The following is an 18,879-nucleotide window of genomic DNA, read 5'->3' on the forward strand; positions in this document are numbered from 1 at the left end:
TATTATAGATCATTTTAATTATTTTATACTATTATTATTATTATTATTATTATTATTATTATTATTATTATTATTATTATTATTATTATTATTTCATTCTTATTCTTATTCTTATTATTATTATTATTATTATTATTATTATTATTATTATTATTATTATTATTATTATTATTATTATTATTATTATTATTAATCTATTAAAAAGTGTCCTTATTCATATTGTGTCTCGGTGTAGAGGCTGATTGGGGCTCTTTAAGTTATTTCCAGCGCCCATGGTTAAAGAAAGTGCCCGCTCGTCGCTGCAGACCGTCTGCAGCCGCTCTCGCTTTGTGTTCCCCTGCAATTATACTCGCTTTGAATGGCAGAGAGGAGGCGAGGGGAGAAGGGGGCGGCACGGAGATCTGAGACAATCCGCATTCCTGTGGGGGTAGAGCGGCTCCAGCGCTCCGCCACTCCCGCGGACTCGGCCCACCTTTCCGGGGGGAGGAAAAGAGAGAAAAAAAAAGAGAGAGAGAAAGAAAAAGAAAAAAAAGCGAATGAAAAAGAGAAAGACGCTAGATTTGTTTTATTACCGGCGCTGTGAGCAAAAGCAGGGATGAACGGGAAGCGTTGAGAGCGTAATTGAATTTCAGGGGAAACACGTGCTCGAGGACCACACGAGTGAGTTTGCGCAGGTGGAACGCGCCGCGATATGCGCGCACAATACTGCGTCTGACCAGCGTTGACCTGTGCATGTTCCACCTGACACACAATCCCCCTGCCGACTGCGGCCGACGTGCACGCACATGCACTCTGATGCAAAGCGCTACAGACAGACAACGCTCCCCTTAGTCTAAAGCCCCGCGGTGCCTTTCTGTTGCCCTTATTTCTGCTGCGGGTCAAATAAAGCGTCGCCAACAAATATCCATAGCGGGTCACTCCAGGAAATTTAAACCTCACACACATTGTATGGCTTTTTTTTTGGTTTTTTTGGGACAAATCTCATGTTCGCGGCTGTTTCTTTCCAAACACAAACACGCACGCGCGCGCAAACTAGAGGTGCCATTACATCGAGAGAGCTCCTCCGTTTATTTTCAACCGAACATTTTCCACTCAGCTAGACCCCCACCCAGCCCTCCACCCCCCCCCAACCCCACCACCAGTTTTTGCAAATCGAGTCTAAATAATGACAGTTAAGCTTTACTGGACAGCTTCAACTGTAACACTCCACAATAATTATTCTGCAGGATTAGGGGGTGGGGGGCTCCATTATCATAATCTGGACATTGACAATTACCTATAATTTGCAAAGATGCGCTTGGTTCTTGATTGCAGAGAGGGCTCTCTCTTTTTTTTTTTTTTTTTCCTCGAGCTCGCCATCACTAAACAGTGACAGTAATAACAGCTAATTTTGCAGGCAATATATATAAGAGCTTACCAGGGTGTGCAAACACACTTTCCCACCTGGATTTTGCGTATTCATCCAGCAGCGGCGAAGCCGCGCAGCGCGGGCGCCTTTTCTTTTTCTTTCTCTTTCGGTGGTGGACAGAAAGCGGAGGAAGAGGAAGGTAAGCGTGAATCTTCTTACAGCTTCCCTGACCAACCTCAGTTCTCTTGACTTTGAAGAACCGAAACAGTGACCCACAGCTGCAATGTGAGGGGGTGGAGAGGTGGGGCGGGGGAGATATAAACTCGGAAATATTAGTTCGTTTCTTTCCTTGCGTAAATAGAGGGCCAGTTTGGGTTGCGTAGACCTTTACGAGGTGGGAGCGTTCAGCTTTTAGTCTTTGAGATTTGTGCTGATATGCATCAACTGCTGCCGGAGCTCCAGATGCATGTGACACATGACTCTACAACCACACCTCCATCGACTGCACCCTCATCCCTCCGTCCCTCCGTCCCTCAATCATGCACATCTATCTATCTATCTATCTATCTATCTATCTATCTATCTATCTATCTATCTATCTATCTATCTATCTATCTATCTATCTATCTATCTATCTATCTATCTATCTATCTATCTATCTATCTATCTATCTATCTATCTATCTATCTATCTATCTATCTATCTATCTATCTATCTATCTATCTATCTATCTATCTATCTATCTATCTATCTATCTATCTATCTATCTATCTATCTATCTATCTATCTATCTATGCAGAAACATTACCCGTTTCTGCAGAAACTGATTTTTTTCTTTTTTCTTTTTTTTGCATTCCTCTCAATGTGCCAAACACTCTCTTTATGAGCTGTGTTGATGTTTACTCGACCGCAGCTACTGGCTCCCTGCAGCCCGGTTGCACATAGCGACCCCCCCTCACCCTCCCGCCCTCTCGGGCCCCTTCCCCGTACCCAACCGTGGAGGCCCCCCGTGCAGGTAAAAAGAACCAGAATGAGAGCCAGTGAGACATCCGCGAATTTGACAGCTGCATGGAGCCTTTTTTCCCCTTTTTTTTTCCTAGAGTCGTAATTTCAGATAATATCCCGAGCCGTGCGCCTTCTCCTCTCTCTGACAATTTGTATATGAATAACCGAATAATTTCACCCCCCCCCCCCCCCTTTTGTTCCATCCGTTGCTACCTCAAATCCAAATAAAGATGGCTTTTTAGTATTAAAAGTGGTAGAAAATTACAGGTAATTATCTTTGACGGTAAAAACGCTGTAATCAGCGGGGCTACATCAAAAATTACCCTAATTATGCCTGCATTTATGAGAATGGAGGGGTGGGAAAAAAAGAGGAGAAAAAAAAGGCTCACTTGGATAAAAACCCACAAATTGTCCCAAATATCTCCTTCATATTGAACGCCGCTGCAGCTGGCTGCTTTGTTCAAGCATCGATCCCTGTGGAGCTTGGCATTTTAGGACGGAGGGAAGGGAGAAAACATTTTGTCAATACTTCTAATAATTGAGGGTGAAGCGACGAGATGAGCTGGACCTGGAGCAAATGTCTTTCGGGGGTAAGTTAATTTCCTCTGGCGTTGAGTGAGTGCATTTGATTTTTTATTTATTTATTTATTTTTTTATATACTGGCGTTTCTCCGTCACCCCACTGAGTTCATCTAAAATGTTTGATGAGATGTTTTTATTTTTCCTTCTTCTTCTTATCTTTTTCACTGAGCACCGTGCTATAAAACTTGTATGCGCCAGTGTGATGCGCTGATGTGATGTTGGCCCAATAGAAAAACCACGAAAAAGGCCTGAAATGAATACCTCTCTCTCTCTCTCTCTCTCTTGTTGGTGGAAATCATGCAAACAGCAGGCGTCTCGTTTAGAGTCACGGTTTTACTCATTCTGACAAAACATAAAAAGTGTATGTACAACTAAAGTCGCAGAATATATTTACAGACACTTTTGCTTGGTTTTGCATGTTGGAAAAATAAAAAATGAAATGCAGTCAGAGGGGTGTTGTTGTCATGGCAAAAGAAAACAACAAAATTCTGTGAGTGATGGTGCACCGATACGGTCAGCAGTCTTTGCCTCCTCCAATGTTTTTTTTCCTCCACCCCCCACCCAACGCCCCCCCGCTCCCCCCAAAGAAAAAAAAGTCACTGGCAATATTTGGTATATTCAGATGTAGACATGAATGAAAGCATGACAAAAACGTGCCAACTCAACAGCCATGTACGCTTGAAAAAACAATAAGTCCCCTTTAGTTTGTGTCCCGTCACCGAGGCTTGGCTGGTTTAATCCTCCAGCAGAGGAGCTTCACCCTCTCGCTCCTCTCCAGCGTCCAAATTGTAGGCTACGTTGCGGAAAAAAAAGTACTGCACGGCGAGGAGATCCCGCAGAAAAGGGCCTCCATGCAGACTGCCTTTGCTGACCCCCCTCCCCCACCAATCCGTTTGGCCCTCGCCAGTCTATCTCTGCATCGAATCTTGATGTGGAGACGAGTACCAGTGAGAGTAGCCGGGCATGTAGCTGTTGGCAGGCATGTTCACTCCTTTGGAAGAGGCCGAAACGTCCCAGATCGGAGGGATGCTTGGGGAGCGCGGGGATAAGGACATGGAACCCGGGATGGGGTCGCTCTCGTGTGGGTTGCTGCCTTGCTTCAGCAGCTTCTTGAACTTCGACCTCTTGTTTTGGAACCAGATCTTTACCTGCGGGATGAGAGGATATCGTTTTATTGAGCCAGCATTGCAAGTTTTCAGCAGTGGGTTTTTGGTGTAGGCTGTATGGCGTTCTGCCCAGGGCAGCCAGTCAGGTGGGGCGCCGCAGGTGAGATTTTGATCTGTCGTGAATTGGCTAAATTGTCTTGGAGGTTTTTCTTTTTTGGTTTTGAGGACTCGTTGTTAGAGTTGACCATCTCTTGCTCTAAGTGTTCCTAATCTGCGCTATAGCTCAACTGAATCGTTCTGCACTGAAAATAATCTGAGATCAGTGGAACATCACGTGCAAAAATAGCGGTTGCATTAGTTTGTTGGCATAAGAACAACCTTAGAATGAAACAAGAATGATGGTCGATAAAGTCAAAGTAAAGTCATCTTTTAAAGATTGCTTTCTCTTTTGTTATTATATATATACACACTTTTTTTCGTCTTTTTAATCAAAGCAGAGTGGCGTTGTGTGTCTGCGCATGGGGCAGTGGAAGAGCAGGCCGTCAAAGCAAGATGACAATAAAGACAGAAATATGCGTCTTACCTGCGTTTGCGTCAGTCCCAGAGAGGCCGCCAGCTCGGCGCGCTCAGGCAAAGCGAGGTACTGGGTTTGCTGGAATCGGTGGTTTAGTGCTTGGAGCTGCAGGCTGGAGTAGATCGTCCGCGGCTTGCGTATCTTCTTCCCCTTCCCGTTAAACCGAATCTCCCCGTTTTCAATCACTGTCGTCTTCTGCTGCTCTGCAACAAAAACAAGCATTGCGATTAGTCCAAAAATAAATAAATAAATAAATAAATAAATAAAATAAAATAAAATAAAATAAAATAAAATAAAATAAAATAAAATAAAATAAAATAAAATAAAATAAAATAAAAAATGCCACACGGCGAGAACAGAATCATGTGCTGGGATTTCTGTTAAAAATAATGATAATATGAAAAAAGTAAAATCAAAATCAAAAATCAGAAGCAGTGCAAAAAGAAATCGAGAAATTGCTGCCGATAAAACATCCACATCTTTCTCTCTCTTTCTCTGGCTTTCCGCTGCAGCCAACAATCCTCGTGTGCTGTCATATTTAGGATATTGCTGGTAATGACATGTCAATTAAATGCTAATTACAACATTCGAGGCGTGCAGGCTGCCTAATTTTCACGAGTAGTTGGTGAGGATTGCGTGGTCGAGATGATCACACCCAGGGCATTAAATCTGAGGTTTTGTGGAGAGAAGTGCTGGAAAAAACCCTCACAAATAAGCAACAAAGAAGCGGGCGAACGAGGCTGCTCCTTGGATTTATCCGGTGCGTTTTTACGCACGGCTTAGGGAAAGAAGAAAAAGGAGAAGAAACAAAGATAGCTCCAGGCTTTGGATCGTCGGAGGTAAAAAACGAAAACAAAACAAAAAAAAAGCAGGTTCGATCCGGGTTGCTAAAGCTTAAACAGGTACGCCGCTAATTGCAATTAGATGGACAAGGCTGGAGGAGGGGGTCTCTTACCTGCGCCGTCTAACCGCGTCTGTCCTCCCGCGTTGTTGTGATAGGACGGCAGGTACGGGCTGTGGTGCGGATGGCTCACGTATGGGTAAGGTAGCGACCGGTTGTAGGTGTTGGTCCCGGGGTACGCGGTGCTGTCGTGCTGGTGGTGAGAGTGCGATCCGGAGTGGAGGCAGTGCAGCGGGTAGTGGCCGCCGGCCATCGACGGGGAGCTCTGCTGCGAGTGCGACTGCTGCCCAAACTCCATGAACGCGGACTTGGACGAGTCCTGAGCCTCCAGACCGTCAGCCATCGTTGTCATGGTCATCATCGAATTTTCTGCCTTGAGAGCACTCACCCCCCCACCCCCACCCCCTCCTCTCTCAAGACCAAATCGCTTTTTCGCTCTCTCGCTGTGCTGTTGTCTCTTCCTCCCCCCTTTCTCCTATTAACACCCCAAATTTCCCGATGCCGTCTTTATCCCCCCCCCTCATCCGCCCTCCTCTCTTGTCCTGCGGTATTCTCACTCAAAGTGGCGGAAGGTAGACTTAAGTTAAGGGAGAGATTTTAAGGTGGATTCTGTTAAAATTGAGCCCTCGCTTGCAGACTTGATGCAGACACTACAAGTAAAATGGTTTGTCTCCAAAGGGCAGCGCCTCCCGATTGGTCATCCAGCCCAACGTCATCAGTTCTCTGCGCTTTTACGGAGACTTGAGCTGGAGTTAACCCACGTTACCAGCTCCCACCACAAATGCGGGGGGAGAAAAAAAAAACACACAACACAATATGTGGTGGGGAAAGACGCCTAATTCCTATAGACAAGCGTAGAAAACAGCTCCGGTGGATGCGCAGAGGCGATTTTTTTCTTTCTTTCTTCCTTCCTTCTTTCTGTCTTTCTCTTTGGCGTCGTAGCTGGAAATTACGCACGCCGCGTAACACTGAGCGCACTTTAATTAAGTCAGATGAGGTCGCAGAATGTATGTATCCATCTCAGTTAGGTCACCTCTAATCAAGGAACTAATTGGACAAAAGAAAGTATCGCCTTATTCTAGGACTGCTGGTGGAGAGACAAAAATAAACAAACAAACAAACAAACTCACGAACACCTCAAGATAATATTTTTTTAAATAAATGCTTTTTAAGAGAAAATGCATTTTTTTAAATGCAGTGTTTTCTAAAAATATTATTATTATTATTATTATTATTATTATTATTATTATTATTATTATTATTATTATTATTATTATTATTAGTAGTAGTAGTAGTAGTAGTAGTAGTAGTAGTAGTAGTAGTAGTAGTAGTGGTAGTAGTAGTAGTAATATTAATATTGTTATAAAGCTTGTTACATTTTTCTCTTTAGTTGTTAATTAAAGATTAACTATTATTATTATTATTATTATTATTATTATTATTATTATTATTATTATTATTATTATTATTATTGCTTTTTGTTTCTTTTTTTGTACGCCAGTCAGTTTGCTTTGATGTAAAATGAGCGGTCCCCTCCAGCCGCCCCCAATCCCCCCAAAGCTACATATATTATAGCAGGAGCTACTGACCATATGATTAAAGATCCCTCAAATGATTCAAAATGCAGCACGTGTGACACATCAAACAACAATATGCCCAAGGTACAATAGGTTACTTTTTTTTTTCTTTTGAAAAAGGGAAGGCTGGATACCCAGATAAACTGACACTGTCTTTTATCCCAATTGGATCATGAGGCCCGATAGGGTCCTCAATATATGTAAATTATACACTTTGCGTCTCAGAGCTGTGGTGTTCGATTAAAAACAACAACAAAAAACCCCCAACAACAACACACACACAAAATACACAAGAATGCAGATGTTATTTCTCTCTGAAGTGCTGTAGTGTGCAATAAAAATCAATTTATTATTATTTTTTTACTTTTACCACTTTCAGCATTTTTTGCTGCGTTTATGATTTTCCCAGAAGAAAAAGAATAAGAAGAAAAAGAAAAAAAAAAGCGATGAAAAAATAATTACGCCAGCAATCAAGTTACAGCGAAAACCTATTTGATTAGCGGGCCACACTTTACTCAAATTGCAGCTATAAAATTAAGAACAATTCGCCTGTAATGATTATGGACTTGGATTTATTTTGGGGAGGGTGGAATAAAAGTGGATATAGCATAAATTATCCCCTAATTATACGCCAGTGTGGCCTCAATTATCCTCTTATCAAAAATGGCTGTCTAAATGCAGCGTTTAGTTTCAATTTTCTCCCTTTTTTCCCCCCCTCCTCCTGAAACAAGAACTTGGTACCTTGCTATTATCGTCATTCTACGGATGTTATTTACTTTGTGGGATTTAAAAAGTGCGCTAGCCAGCCGGATAATCATTTTCGCCGAGCGCAGGTTCCCCAGAAAGGAGCGTGCAGGCGACCAGAGCAGAAGACACACAGACGGATTTGGTTTTGCTGTTTTCTCTTCAAACGTCTTTTACATTGATTTCCTTTTTTTGTTGTTGTTTGTTTTTAAATCCAGCGACTCATGGGAGCTGCAGGTAAGACCTTGCTTTGGGTGCTTTACGCCCCTCCTTCTTAACCTATAACTAAGATGATAAATTATTTGATTGCGTTTGACAATTCGGGCTTTCACAGCCACATTGGCCTTGTGGAAGTCTGCACGCCTCGGTCACCCCTCAGTGATCTAACACAGTGGCCAATCCCCCCCACCACCACCACCCTCCCAGTGCCCGTGTTCCACTTGGACACGCAGAGGAGAAACCAGATCCTCCAGCCTTTCTAATCGCCCCTTGAGTGCTACTACAAAGACATACATGCTTTGCGGAGACGTTGCTCGCTTCCCTGTGGGTTTTAAAAAACGCGGGGTTCGATGATTATCCGGAACATCCTCGTTTCTTTTTCCAATTTTTCTTCTTTTCTTTCTCTTGCTGTCGTGCTCACCAGGCGGAATTGTTACGCTGCTGGGTAACTGTGGGAGATTTTTGTGTCTTGTGCAACACCGAGATTAAGGTATAAGCGTAAGGACCATGATGTTTGCTTTAACACCAATGACACATTCCAGCCGATTATTATTATTATTATTATTATTATTATTATTATTATTATTATTATTATTATTATTATTATTATTATTATTATTATTATTATTATTATTATTATAGAAATACTAATAAATGCACATAAAAGAAGAACATTTTAAAAATGAATACACAGTTGTTGCTTTTATCCAGGCTTTTATCCAGGTGCGGCTCCAGAATGTTTTGAAATGGGCTAGTGGTGGTAGGAGGGGGGGTGTGGGTGTGGGGGTGTGTGAGAGCAATGATCAGCGACACACTGAAACTGATTTTTATTTATGTGGGTGGCCATTACAACACTGGCCTTGCAGGAGATTTTTTTAAATTAAAACCACAGATTGAAGCTCATAATTACTGGCAACAATAAATAAATAAATAAATAAATAAATAAATAAATAAATAAATAAATAAATAAATAAATAAATAAATAAATAAATAAATAAATAAACTTTTCAGCTCTCTTGAACATACTTTATTAATATTAATATAGCTATATATATATCGCCAGCCGTCCCTCCCGCCCCCTTGGTGGCGCCACTGCATCCTCTCGGTCTGCGCTTCACCTGTCGTACCCTTCCTCCCGCTTTTACCCATCCTAATGATCCTGCATTATAACAGTTCACAGCCTCATCCACCGGAGAGACATTATTTCATATTTTGCAACGTCAAAGTGTCAATCACAAAATCAGCCGCTGTAGACCTAAAAAATCACTCGGTTCCTAAGTAGATGATTGACCTTCAGAACAATCAATGCCCGCGGTGGTTTGACAGAAGTGGTCTTCATATCCAGCTGTCTTCTGCAAACGCTGATGAATGACTCTCTGAAAAAAAAAAAAAAAATAGAAGAAAAAAAAAATCACTGTTGGTATCCCACTGCTGGGGCCGGATCAGGCCCCGGGATTTTCCCGACACCCACTGTCTGCCACGGGACGCGTGAAAACTGAGAGCATTTACATTTAAGACTGAAACCTGCCTGACGACGCGCTGTTTTGGTGGGGGTTTATGGGACAGGCAGCTTAAAATGTCTGCTTGGATGCAATGGAAGGCGTTAAAGGAGACAGATTCATGTACATGTTAAGTAAAAAAATAAATATATATATATATGTATAAAAATAAACTCTGCTCCTTTTTGAATGGATCTTGCCACATGTGTTATTCATATCTGAAAGTTAACACATGGATCCAGCAGGGACAGGGCTCAAAATTGGAACAAGCGGCCGCGCGTTTGCGGTCACTGTGACAGCAGTTGAGTGGGGACCAAACTCCCCGGAATCCCTGGGACCGGGACGGACCCTAAACAACGAGTCCTCTTCTCCGTCACCGCGCATAGCCACAGGCGTCGACATGATCCCCATCTCTGGCCAGAGAAGGGCGGGAAGAGGCGCGAACGCACACCGCAACACAGCTGTGACCATAATGTGGGTCACGGTCAGAGCCGGCCCAAGGCATTAGCGAACAAAGCTGCTTTCTCGACCCCCAAATATCTGGCTATCCAATCTTGCAATCTGTTCTTTGATTTATCATGAATGCTCATGCTAATTGTAGGATTATTTGGTTTTCATTTACAAAAAAAAAATAAAAAAATAAAAAAAAAATAAAAATGCAATCAAGAGCGTTCAAGGATAATGTTATTGTTATAAAAAAATAATGTAGTCCCGATTTAAAGGTGCTACCCCGACCACACCACGTCATGGCCAGTTTTGTTTGCTTGACTGATATTTTGTAAACTAGGACTTATTCAAGATAAAAATAAAAATAAAAATAAAAATAAAAATAAAAATAGTAATAATAAACTTCCCTCCAAAATCAGCCCTCCATGTGCACGTGAATCTGGTGGCGTCATGAAAGGCATAAGGGAAATGTTCAAGTTCTTTTAGTTCAGCCACTCATACTTTTCAACATGTTTTAATTAAATTTCTCCTTCTGCCCGTGGTGTTGACTCATGTCAGCTTCATTCTAGCGTTAAATGTGGCGTCATCCAACACAAACAAAAAAGTGTTAAAACGTTCCTAAAAAAAAATAAATAATACATTTAGCAAAAATACTGATATGAAAGTTCAGATGTTATTACGCAGCTGTTCTGTACTGCCAAGTACACTGGCATATTTGTTCGGAAAGCATTTTTTAATGCTGCTATTTTAATCAAGTCTGCTTCGTGTGTTTGTGTAGGAGCCACGGTTTTATGAGCAGTTTAGCAGTAAACTCTTTAATAAAGTGTTTAAACTTGAATTGAGACCTCAAATCAAATTCTCCTTAGTCCCCCCCCGCCCCCCCGATCCCCCTGCCCCATGTCATCTTTAGCACTGGGATCAATCTGACCAGACTGGGATGACACCCCCCCCTCCCCCAAACTCCCCAAACCCCTTAAAACAACCGCGAAAACATCATCGCCGACCCGTGCACAAATGACAGCTTTCCCTCTCCTTTACGCGCGTAAATTATGCGGGGCGCGCTAATGCAAATCCACTTACAGCAAGCTTTGATGTGTTTTGTTAAAGCGTGCAGCTACACCGAGGAGAATTAGTGTGGTTTGGTCATAAAGCAAAGCCATGCAGCGCACCCACGGCGGACGGCTGTTTACCATAAGTTTTGCATCATAACTAATGCGCCCCTGGCATTATCTCGAGGAGCAAATGGCAAAATTGGCATATGCGTGGCCCCAGGTGCAGGCGCGAGGAGAGGGGCCTTCAGATGGACCCAACGTAGCGTGCGCGAAGACGAGCTGTAAATGACCACAAAATAAGCAGCGGGGCCTGCACCCCCCGAGTCTTCCCAGCCTCTCATAGACTAATGGATTTAATTTGGCGCGGCTGAAGCTGAGCTGGTCTCACTCAGGGTAGACCACGCTCTAATTAAGGCTGCTCGTTTCACTTGTCGCCTGATTCCGTCGTTTGCATGGGAGGGAGTTGGCGAGGAAGGTGCGGGCGGCGCCATTGGGACCACCTCTATAGATTTTGGATTGATATATAATATTTCTTTCGTTCGAACTCTGATGTCTCGCTGTAGAAGATTTTTTCAAACACGAGTTTCTTAAAACATAGATGTTCAATAGGAAAGTTTGAATGAGGTGCCAATATTTATTTATTTATTTATTAATTTGCTTGCTTGTTTGTTTTTTAATGATACCATTCATTTGTGAAATTCTGTTCGGGATTTAAAAATATACATTTTATTATTATTATATATATATTTTTAATGGCTTTCAGATCTGGTCATCCCTAGAAGATGGTGTTTAATCACACACAGCATTCATCTTTTGTTTCCAAAATGTTGACAGGAAAAGAAAAATTGGAAAATAAGCTCAAAACAAGTTGTTGTTTTTTTTTCTTATCGAAGAAGTTAGTAACGCAACCAGTATATCGACCGTGATTTCTAATTTTACATTAAATATTTATTTATTTATTTATTTATTGTACGACATGCAGAACCCAGGCCTGCAATTCTGTTATGGTGTGCACCGAGTCATAAACAAAAGGCTCCATATGCAGGAAGCTGATGTGAGTTTTCTGCTGCATGGTGACAAATAAGAGCATGGAGGCCGGCGGTGCAGCGCGGTCCCCCCGTTTCCCCCCCTCTCGACTTAATACGCGACATTATTAGGTCTGACAGCACAGTGGTCGGTCTTGAAGGAGAGGATTTGGTCGCTGGATGACAGACAGGAAGGCCAGCAATCATGGGCTTCTTTTTCTTTTTTTTTTTTCTTTTTTTTATCAGAATGTACTGTTCGATGCCGTTTATCCCTGATGATAGAAAATTGCTCTGTTGCCAGGACGCTGCCGCCGACATAGAGGGCAGGAGCAACATTTCCATTTTTCAGATTGAAAAGCCATTGAAATGAATTAGTAAAAAAAAAAAAGGGCAGGAAAATGAGAAAGAATCTCCTGGTAAACAAAAGGGGAGCAAACAAAGATACCATTTTTTCCTTTTGCCAAGAATCCAACCTCCTCATTTTTTTTCTTTCTCTCTCTCTTCTTCGTTTGTTTCCTCCCCCCTTCCTTGCTCTACTGCAGCAGAATGAAGGTTTTTTACTTCAACAGTTGCAAATCACATGGTTGGCTTCTAATGTAGTCCAAGGCCCGAGACTACTTCAAAGCCAATCATTTATTTCCCAACCTCCCGGAATAATTAGAGCGCCTTTTCATCTGACAGAGAGAGAGAAAGAGGAACAGAGAGAGAGAGAGAAAGAGAAAGAGAAACAGAGAGAGAGAGAAAGAGACAGACAGAGAGAATGAGACCTAGATAGACAGAAAGAGGGAGAGAGAAAGGCAGAAATTAGAAAAATAATACTTGACAACAAGCAGCATTAAGCGAACTCATGTAATGTGGAACCATTAAGAGCAAATGAACAGTGACCTGACACAGCAGGGGAAACCCTTTATTCGCTTTACGTAGTAAGGATCAACATATTGTTAAAGTGTTGGAAATATGAAATATGTCCTAATTCTAAAATATTTACCAAATAGGCTGATATAACTCACCATGTTTATCACTCCGTTATTTTTTTATTTCAATTATTATTATTATTATTATTATAACTATTATTATAATTACTATTGATTGCCGTTGTACAAGTAGTAGTAGTATTTCTATTATGTTAAAATGTATTTAAATATACTGTAAAAAGTATTACCAATGCAGCAATAATAATAATAATAATAATAATAATAATAATAATAATAATAATAATAATAATAATAATAATAATAATGACGTTGACAAAATTAAAAAATACACAGAAAAGACAATTAAAACCTTAATTAATGAGTAAACTGAGTAATTAATTAATTAATATGACTGAATTCATTAATTATTATCAACTAACACAACAGCTATAATAACGATGTTCTTTTGAATGATAATAATAATAATAATAATAATAATAATAATAATAATAATAATAATAATAATAATAATAATAATAATAATAATAAAAACATGAACACATGAAAATAGACAAATGACTTTTTAAAATTGGGAATTTATTTCCCACAGAAACGAATAAACCCATATAAAAACAACAGTAATGATATCAAGCTTTTAATATGCATTTAAATTTATACTACCTACAATAACAATAATAACTAAAATCATGATCATCATCATCATCATCATCACTTCTGATTTTCTGAACCTTTCGCTGGTGTGTTTTTTTTTTTTTTGTTTTGTTTTTTGTTTTTCTGCATTCCAGCGCGATATCAGCCTCATTTATCGTGAGTGTTACTCATCAGCATCTTGCGCCACATGTCCTGCCAGCACCTCCATGCTGGATGCTGGTTACTGTCCAGCAGGTGGGCTTAAAAAAAAAAGCATCTGAGGGCGCCACATGTGACACGGAGCCTGATAGATGGAGAAATGTCACCTGAAACCCGGGTTACAGTGAAACCTCTCGGAGAGGAAATGATAAATTGCAGACTACCTCCAAATAGCTGTCACTGAAGCGGCAATATGATCCAATCTATGGCATTGTTACACCGCTGTCATGGACTATGAATGAAAGAGCAGGTTTTTAAATGAAAAACAAACAAAAAAAACAGCTTATGGGTTGCTGTTTCTATGAATAGCATAATGTATTCTTTAACACATTTTAATTTGAGCATGACAGGCGTTTGAGGTCTAATCCAAACATTAGCTTACTGCCTCAGAGGCCTTCAGTTTAGAACAGAATAACTAAATCCACCTTGAAGCATTTTAAATGAAATTTGAAAACAAAAACAACAACAAAAAAACCCCCAACAAAACAACAACAAGATTTTTATCTGACCAAAGTGAGCAAAGCACGCATCCTCAAGGAGTTGTACAAAGCAGTGTGTTGCTCCAACACACACACACAATCAATGTTCTCACTGGAGGAAATGCTGCGCACACACACACACACACACAACAGCCACGTTACCCCGCAAAAAAGTGGAAGAGCCTGAAATTTAAGAGCTCAGTGTGAAGTGAAGTGGAAAGGGAGCAAAGAGAAAAGGAGTCGCACCTGGCGAAACGCTGTGTGGAAATAGGGAGGCCGCCTCGTTCTCAGATGCTGCTGAGGTTCCCATGAGTTTGTGCGCGGCAGGGGTTGGTCAGGTGATACGCAAGTTACACCTTTGTCTGCTGCTGCTGCACCTTGAGGCACTCCCACCTGTAAGCAAAGGCTGAGATCAGGCTAAGATGTGCTCTCAAGCTCAAAGAAATTCTGTTTTGGTCACGGCCGTTCAATGCATCTGTCTGTGGAGAATAACCACGTTAGACAGAGAGAAATAGACATCCGAAATGCTCTGTTCCAACAAAAAATATCACTTTAAATCAGGGACTTTGAGATAAAATTTAACTTTGTGTAAAAAAATAATAAAAAATAAAGAAAAGAAAAGAGAAGAAAAAAGAATAATCGCATATTCTAGTCCTGATGCTGGTGGTTTTAATATATTCAGGAATTCAACTCCGGTTGTTGCTGACTTACAGGATTCTCTTTTTTAATTACACCCTAAAACACAAAAGACAAAACTGACATGACAAAAAAAAAAAAAAAGAAAAAAAAAAGAGCAAGGCAAAAGTGTATGGTAACTCTCATAATAAAGTGGTGATATTAAAAGGGGTAACTTTCTTTATAGTATTCGGACTCAAGCAGTTTTGTTCTTGCAGTGAAATTTGCGACCGCACCATTTTGACTTAAGTTTCATTCCCAAACAATAAAAAGTAAGTTTCGACAAGAGTCAGTGATCTAGACACTGAGGAGATCCATATCCAACCTCATCATGTTATAGTAATTCATTTGTTGCCTGCAGACACCTTTCATTCAGCCCCAAAATGTTGGATCACAATCTTTGAAGAGACTCTCTCTCTCTCTTTTTTATTTTTTATTTTTTTTTAGAACGTTGGTCATTTCAGTGAAGCGAAAGTAGCCAATTATTGTCATCACTGCCCTTGAAAATGCATTATACCTCATCTGAGGACCCTCTCAATCAAAGAGGATGAATGGCCGTTTAACAGACGACCCCTAACCTTAATCCACCGCCAGAGTCAGAGCCAACAGGGAGAAACATTTGGCTTCATGTTGCAAACTTTCTTGCTGCTGACAAACCGTGTCGGGCGACATTACAGCAGATTGCTGCAAAGTCCAAAATTCTTCAATTCAGCTGGATACTTTTTAATCTGACCTAGGAGGAAAAATCTTAATTTTTTTTTGTTTGTTTTTGGTTATTTCCTGGCAGCATAGACAAACACTGTGGTGGGTCTGGTTGCCATACAGAATTAGGGGCAGATTTGCTGTGGAAAAGGGGCAAATGTGGTGATCCCCATTTGATTCAATGATAATATTATTTATTTTTTGTGAATAATATTGAAAATATCTGTTATATTTGTTGCTCAATAGTCCCTCTTAAGGAAATTCGACTTAGTTTAGATACTATCTTAGATAGTAAAATTGAAACAGAAATCTCACAGATGAATAATTGTTCATTGATGCTCACATCAGTCATTTGTGGGATTTGTTTTTGTGTTATCCTTCTTCTCTTCTTTAATTCATGGCCTGATTTGAAAAGACTTGTCTTAGCTGCATTACACTTTGCAGTGAACGCAGGCTCTCTCTCCCATCTCTGATTCTTTACGACGGATCTGTTGCACACGTTGCTGTTTGCTGTATGTTGGGTAATTGCCTATTTATATTTCATGCCTTTCATTATCTCATTCTGGTCTTTATGATAATAAGTCCGATTCAGAAAGGCTGTCAAATTTTCTCATGCATCTTTGGAACTAGATGCGAAATGTCATCAGCCTTTACACCTCTCTCTCTCTCTCCCTCTCTCTTTCTCTTTCTCTCTCAATATTTTTTAATCTTATATAAATGGCTCTGAACGAAAGGTGTTTCCAAATGTTTAACAATAGCCCTTTTTTTTGTCTTTTTGGTATTATGACTGTAATTGCTGTTTCTACCTCTTTTTTTTTTGTGAAACTGTTTTAGTTCATGTTCACGCCTCTATCTTAATCAGGACTCCTTGCAACATCTCAATAGGACGTCCCAGGATGAATAAGAGCCTTATCATTAGTATTATTGTTAAAATGCCTAAAACATCGAAGGGGTAGACTTTTCATTTCATCAAAATTATGCTTGTCACTTTTTGCATGTGAATGCAATCAACAAATGAAGGACTAATTGAACTTTTGTTTTTGTGAAAACAGAAATGATTGCGTGTACTTTGAGTAATTCTGTCTCTTTTTGTCTCCCTTTTCCCCTTTCTATTGACTCTGCCTGGCTTTTTCATCACTTTCTCCCCCAACTCAGAGTCTGCGTCCAGCTTCTGGTCTCCATCCTGTCCCCTCTTCCCCTCCTCTCCATGTCCCTCTTCATATCCACTCCACATCAACTCTAACCTCCACCCCCCCATACCTCTCGCCATTTTTTCCCTTCCTTCCCTCACCCCTTTCTCACCCCCCCATAGGTACGCCTCCATCCACTCTTGGCAGCCACATCTCTTCCTAACTGCCTCCCTCCTCCTCCGCCTGCCTGGCTGGCCCACCCCTCTCCCTGGTTGGTTTCCACAGCTGTGGTGAGTGAGGGGCAGATGACCGGAGAATTGGCCCCTGGGAGAGCGCTGAGCCATCCTGGTGCTATTAGGCTCGTGGCTAATAATAGGTGTTTCAGACCAGGGGAAGATCAATCAGGGGGAATCATGGGGAATGTTCAGAGCAGCGCTTTTTACACATCGGCCCAGATGGATGAAATTACACTTGTCAGTTTTTAGTTGCATTACTCCCAAATTGGTTGTCTGCTCTTTTTTTTTCTCTTCCTCTCTCCCTCACAATCCCTCTTCTCTCCTTTCTCTCTCTTTGCCCCCCATTCATGTGTCAGTGGCCTGCTAAAAGGATTCGCCGGTGAAATCCCTGTCATTTTTGTCTTTTGCCTGTTTAGCCCTCAGCCGGCAACAACTCCATCGCCTTGCATGTATGCACTTAGAAAACATCAAACTCACGTCTTGGGGGCTCGGCCAATTTCCATGTTAAAGCCAGAGTCTGCCGCTGACATTCCGTGTGCGCTCTGCATGCATAATAAAGCCATTTGGTGTCGTCACTGTCAAACACCCAGAGGACAATCACAGAAAGGAGCAGATGAAGAGAAAAATTGATTTGCGCCAATGTTAACCGTTTCTTAAACAAGGAGTTGCTTCGTGTCTTGATAGATACAGGATTCAAAGTGAGGCGAGGCATTTACTCTGATGACAGAGTTTCATTTGAGGTCCACAAAAATGTTTAAAGCCAATTGTAAACATTGTTTATTTACAGTCTAAAGCCAGCAGTAGAATGCACATTTACACTCAAATGTTTATCATGAAAATTATTACAAATTTTCATATATTTATCGGGCCACCTAATGAAATGTTATATTGCAATTTTGTATCTCTGTTCTTTCTGATATCCTTTTAATATGTTGTCTTCTAACTTGCCTTGACCTGATTAATTCCTCTTGCTATTTAACAACATTTAGCAACTATTTGCAATTTGTTTACGTGGTTTGTCCTTCCCCAGTGTAAATATCTTTAATAAATTTAGAAATGTCTTTTGAGTAATATGAGAAAGTCCACAAAATATTGTTTTGTCTACATTCAGCACTGTTGTTTTAGAATGGGAAATACCTGAGGAAAACAGATAAAAAGGTTTGTGAGTGTGAAATGAAGCTTTGCAGTCATGAAACCGTTTCGATGTTAATATTTACAAAAAAAAACTGCACTTAAAGGAAATTGATCTTTGAGTCAAATGCATAAATCATGTTTTAAGTGAGCAGAAATAATCCGTGTTGTAATGGTGTAATTAAAGCTGCAATTTGCAAATGAAACATTCAGTCTGTATCTCACTGCTTGAAACAAAATAAAATGAACTTTTAATCATACACTGCTGTCGTTCATTTTTGAAAAATATTAATCACCTCAATTTGCCATGGCAATTATAAAAGGCTGAATCCAAAATAAGCCCCTCGGCGTAACTGAGGACTGAACTAATGTAGGACCAGCTTTGTGCTTGGACGCATGCACAAAACTAGGATTCTGTTTTACCTGCAGAAGTGGAGCCATAGGTGTGGTAATCAAAAGCCCACAGAATTTTACGTAATTGGGCCGCAAGCTCGTAGTGAGGTGAGAAGTGTTAGTGCAACGCCAGCCGCACAGTGTATCATCGAAACCTACGAGCAACCCGGTGTGTTAGATGTTATCGAGCACGGCGTGCCTGTCGAAAAGGTGACAACGAAAGGCTGAGAGGGATCATTTTGAGGCAGCCACACAACAGCTATTTGTGTC

General features: G+C 40.8%; 1 protein-coding gene and 1 long non-coding RNA gene across 2 annotated transcripts; one reads left to right on the forward strand and one right to left on the reverse strand.

Annotated features, from left to right (window-relative positions):
- The first annotated feature begins 1,238 nt into the window (after positions 1–1,238).
- On the forward strand, positions 1,239–18,476 carry LOC122843260. The gene is made up of 2 exons (XR_006372682.1): positions 1,239–1,547; positions 16,888–18,476. It is a non-coding gene; the product is annotated as an uncharacterized LOC122843260 (long non-coding RNA).
- Positions 3,542–6,640, reverse strand: dlx6a (distal-less homeobox 6a). The gene is made up of 3 exons (XM_044137887.1): positions 5,571–6,640; positions 4,625–4,818; positions 3,542–4,083 (listed from the first exon to the last, which is right to left on the reverse strand). The coding sequence occupies exons 1-3, from the start codon at positions 5,875–5,877 to the stop codon at positions 3,844–3,846; spliced, it is 741 nt and encodes a 246-aa protein (XP_043993822.1). The 5' UTR covers positions 5,878–6,640; the 3' UTR covers positions 3,542–3,843.
- Positions 18,477–18,879: the final 403 nt, after the last annotated feature.

This window comes from Gambusia affinis, linkage group LG14, assembly GCF_019740435.1.
Source record: "Gambusia affinis linkage group LG14, SWU_Gaff_1.0, whole genome shotgun sequence".
NCBI classification, from domain to species: domain Eukaryota; kingdom Metazoa; phylum Chordata; class Actinopteri; order Cyprinodontiformes; family Poeciliidae; genus Gambusia; species Gambusia affinis.

Excerpts from the sequence above, each read along its gene's own strand:
- dlx6a (XM_044137887.1), bottom strand. The coding sequence starts at position 5,877 with ATGATGACCATGACAACGATGGCTGACGGTCTGGAGGCTCAGGACTCG. Across the intron at positions 4,819-5,570 it reads GACGCGGTTAGACGGCGCAG|AGCAGCAGAAGACGACAGTG; the intron begins GTAAGAGACCCC and ends TTTTTGTTGCAG. Across the intron at positions 4,084-4,624 it reads TGGGACTGACGCAAACGCAG|GTAAAGATCTGGTTCCAAAA; the intron begins GTAAGACGCATA and ends CTCATCCCGCAG.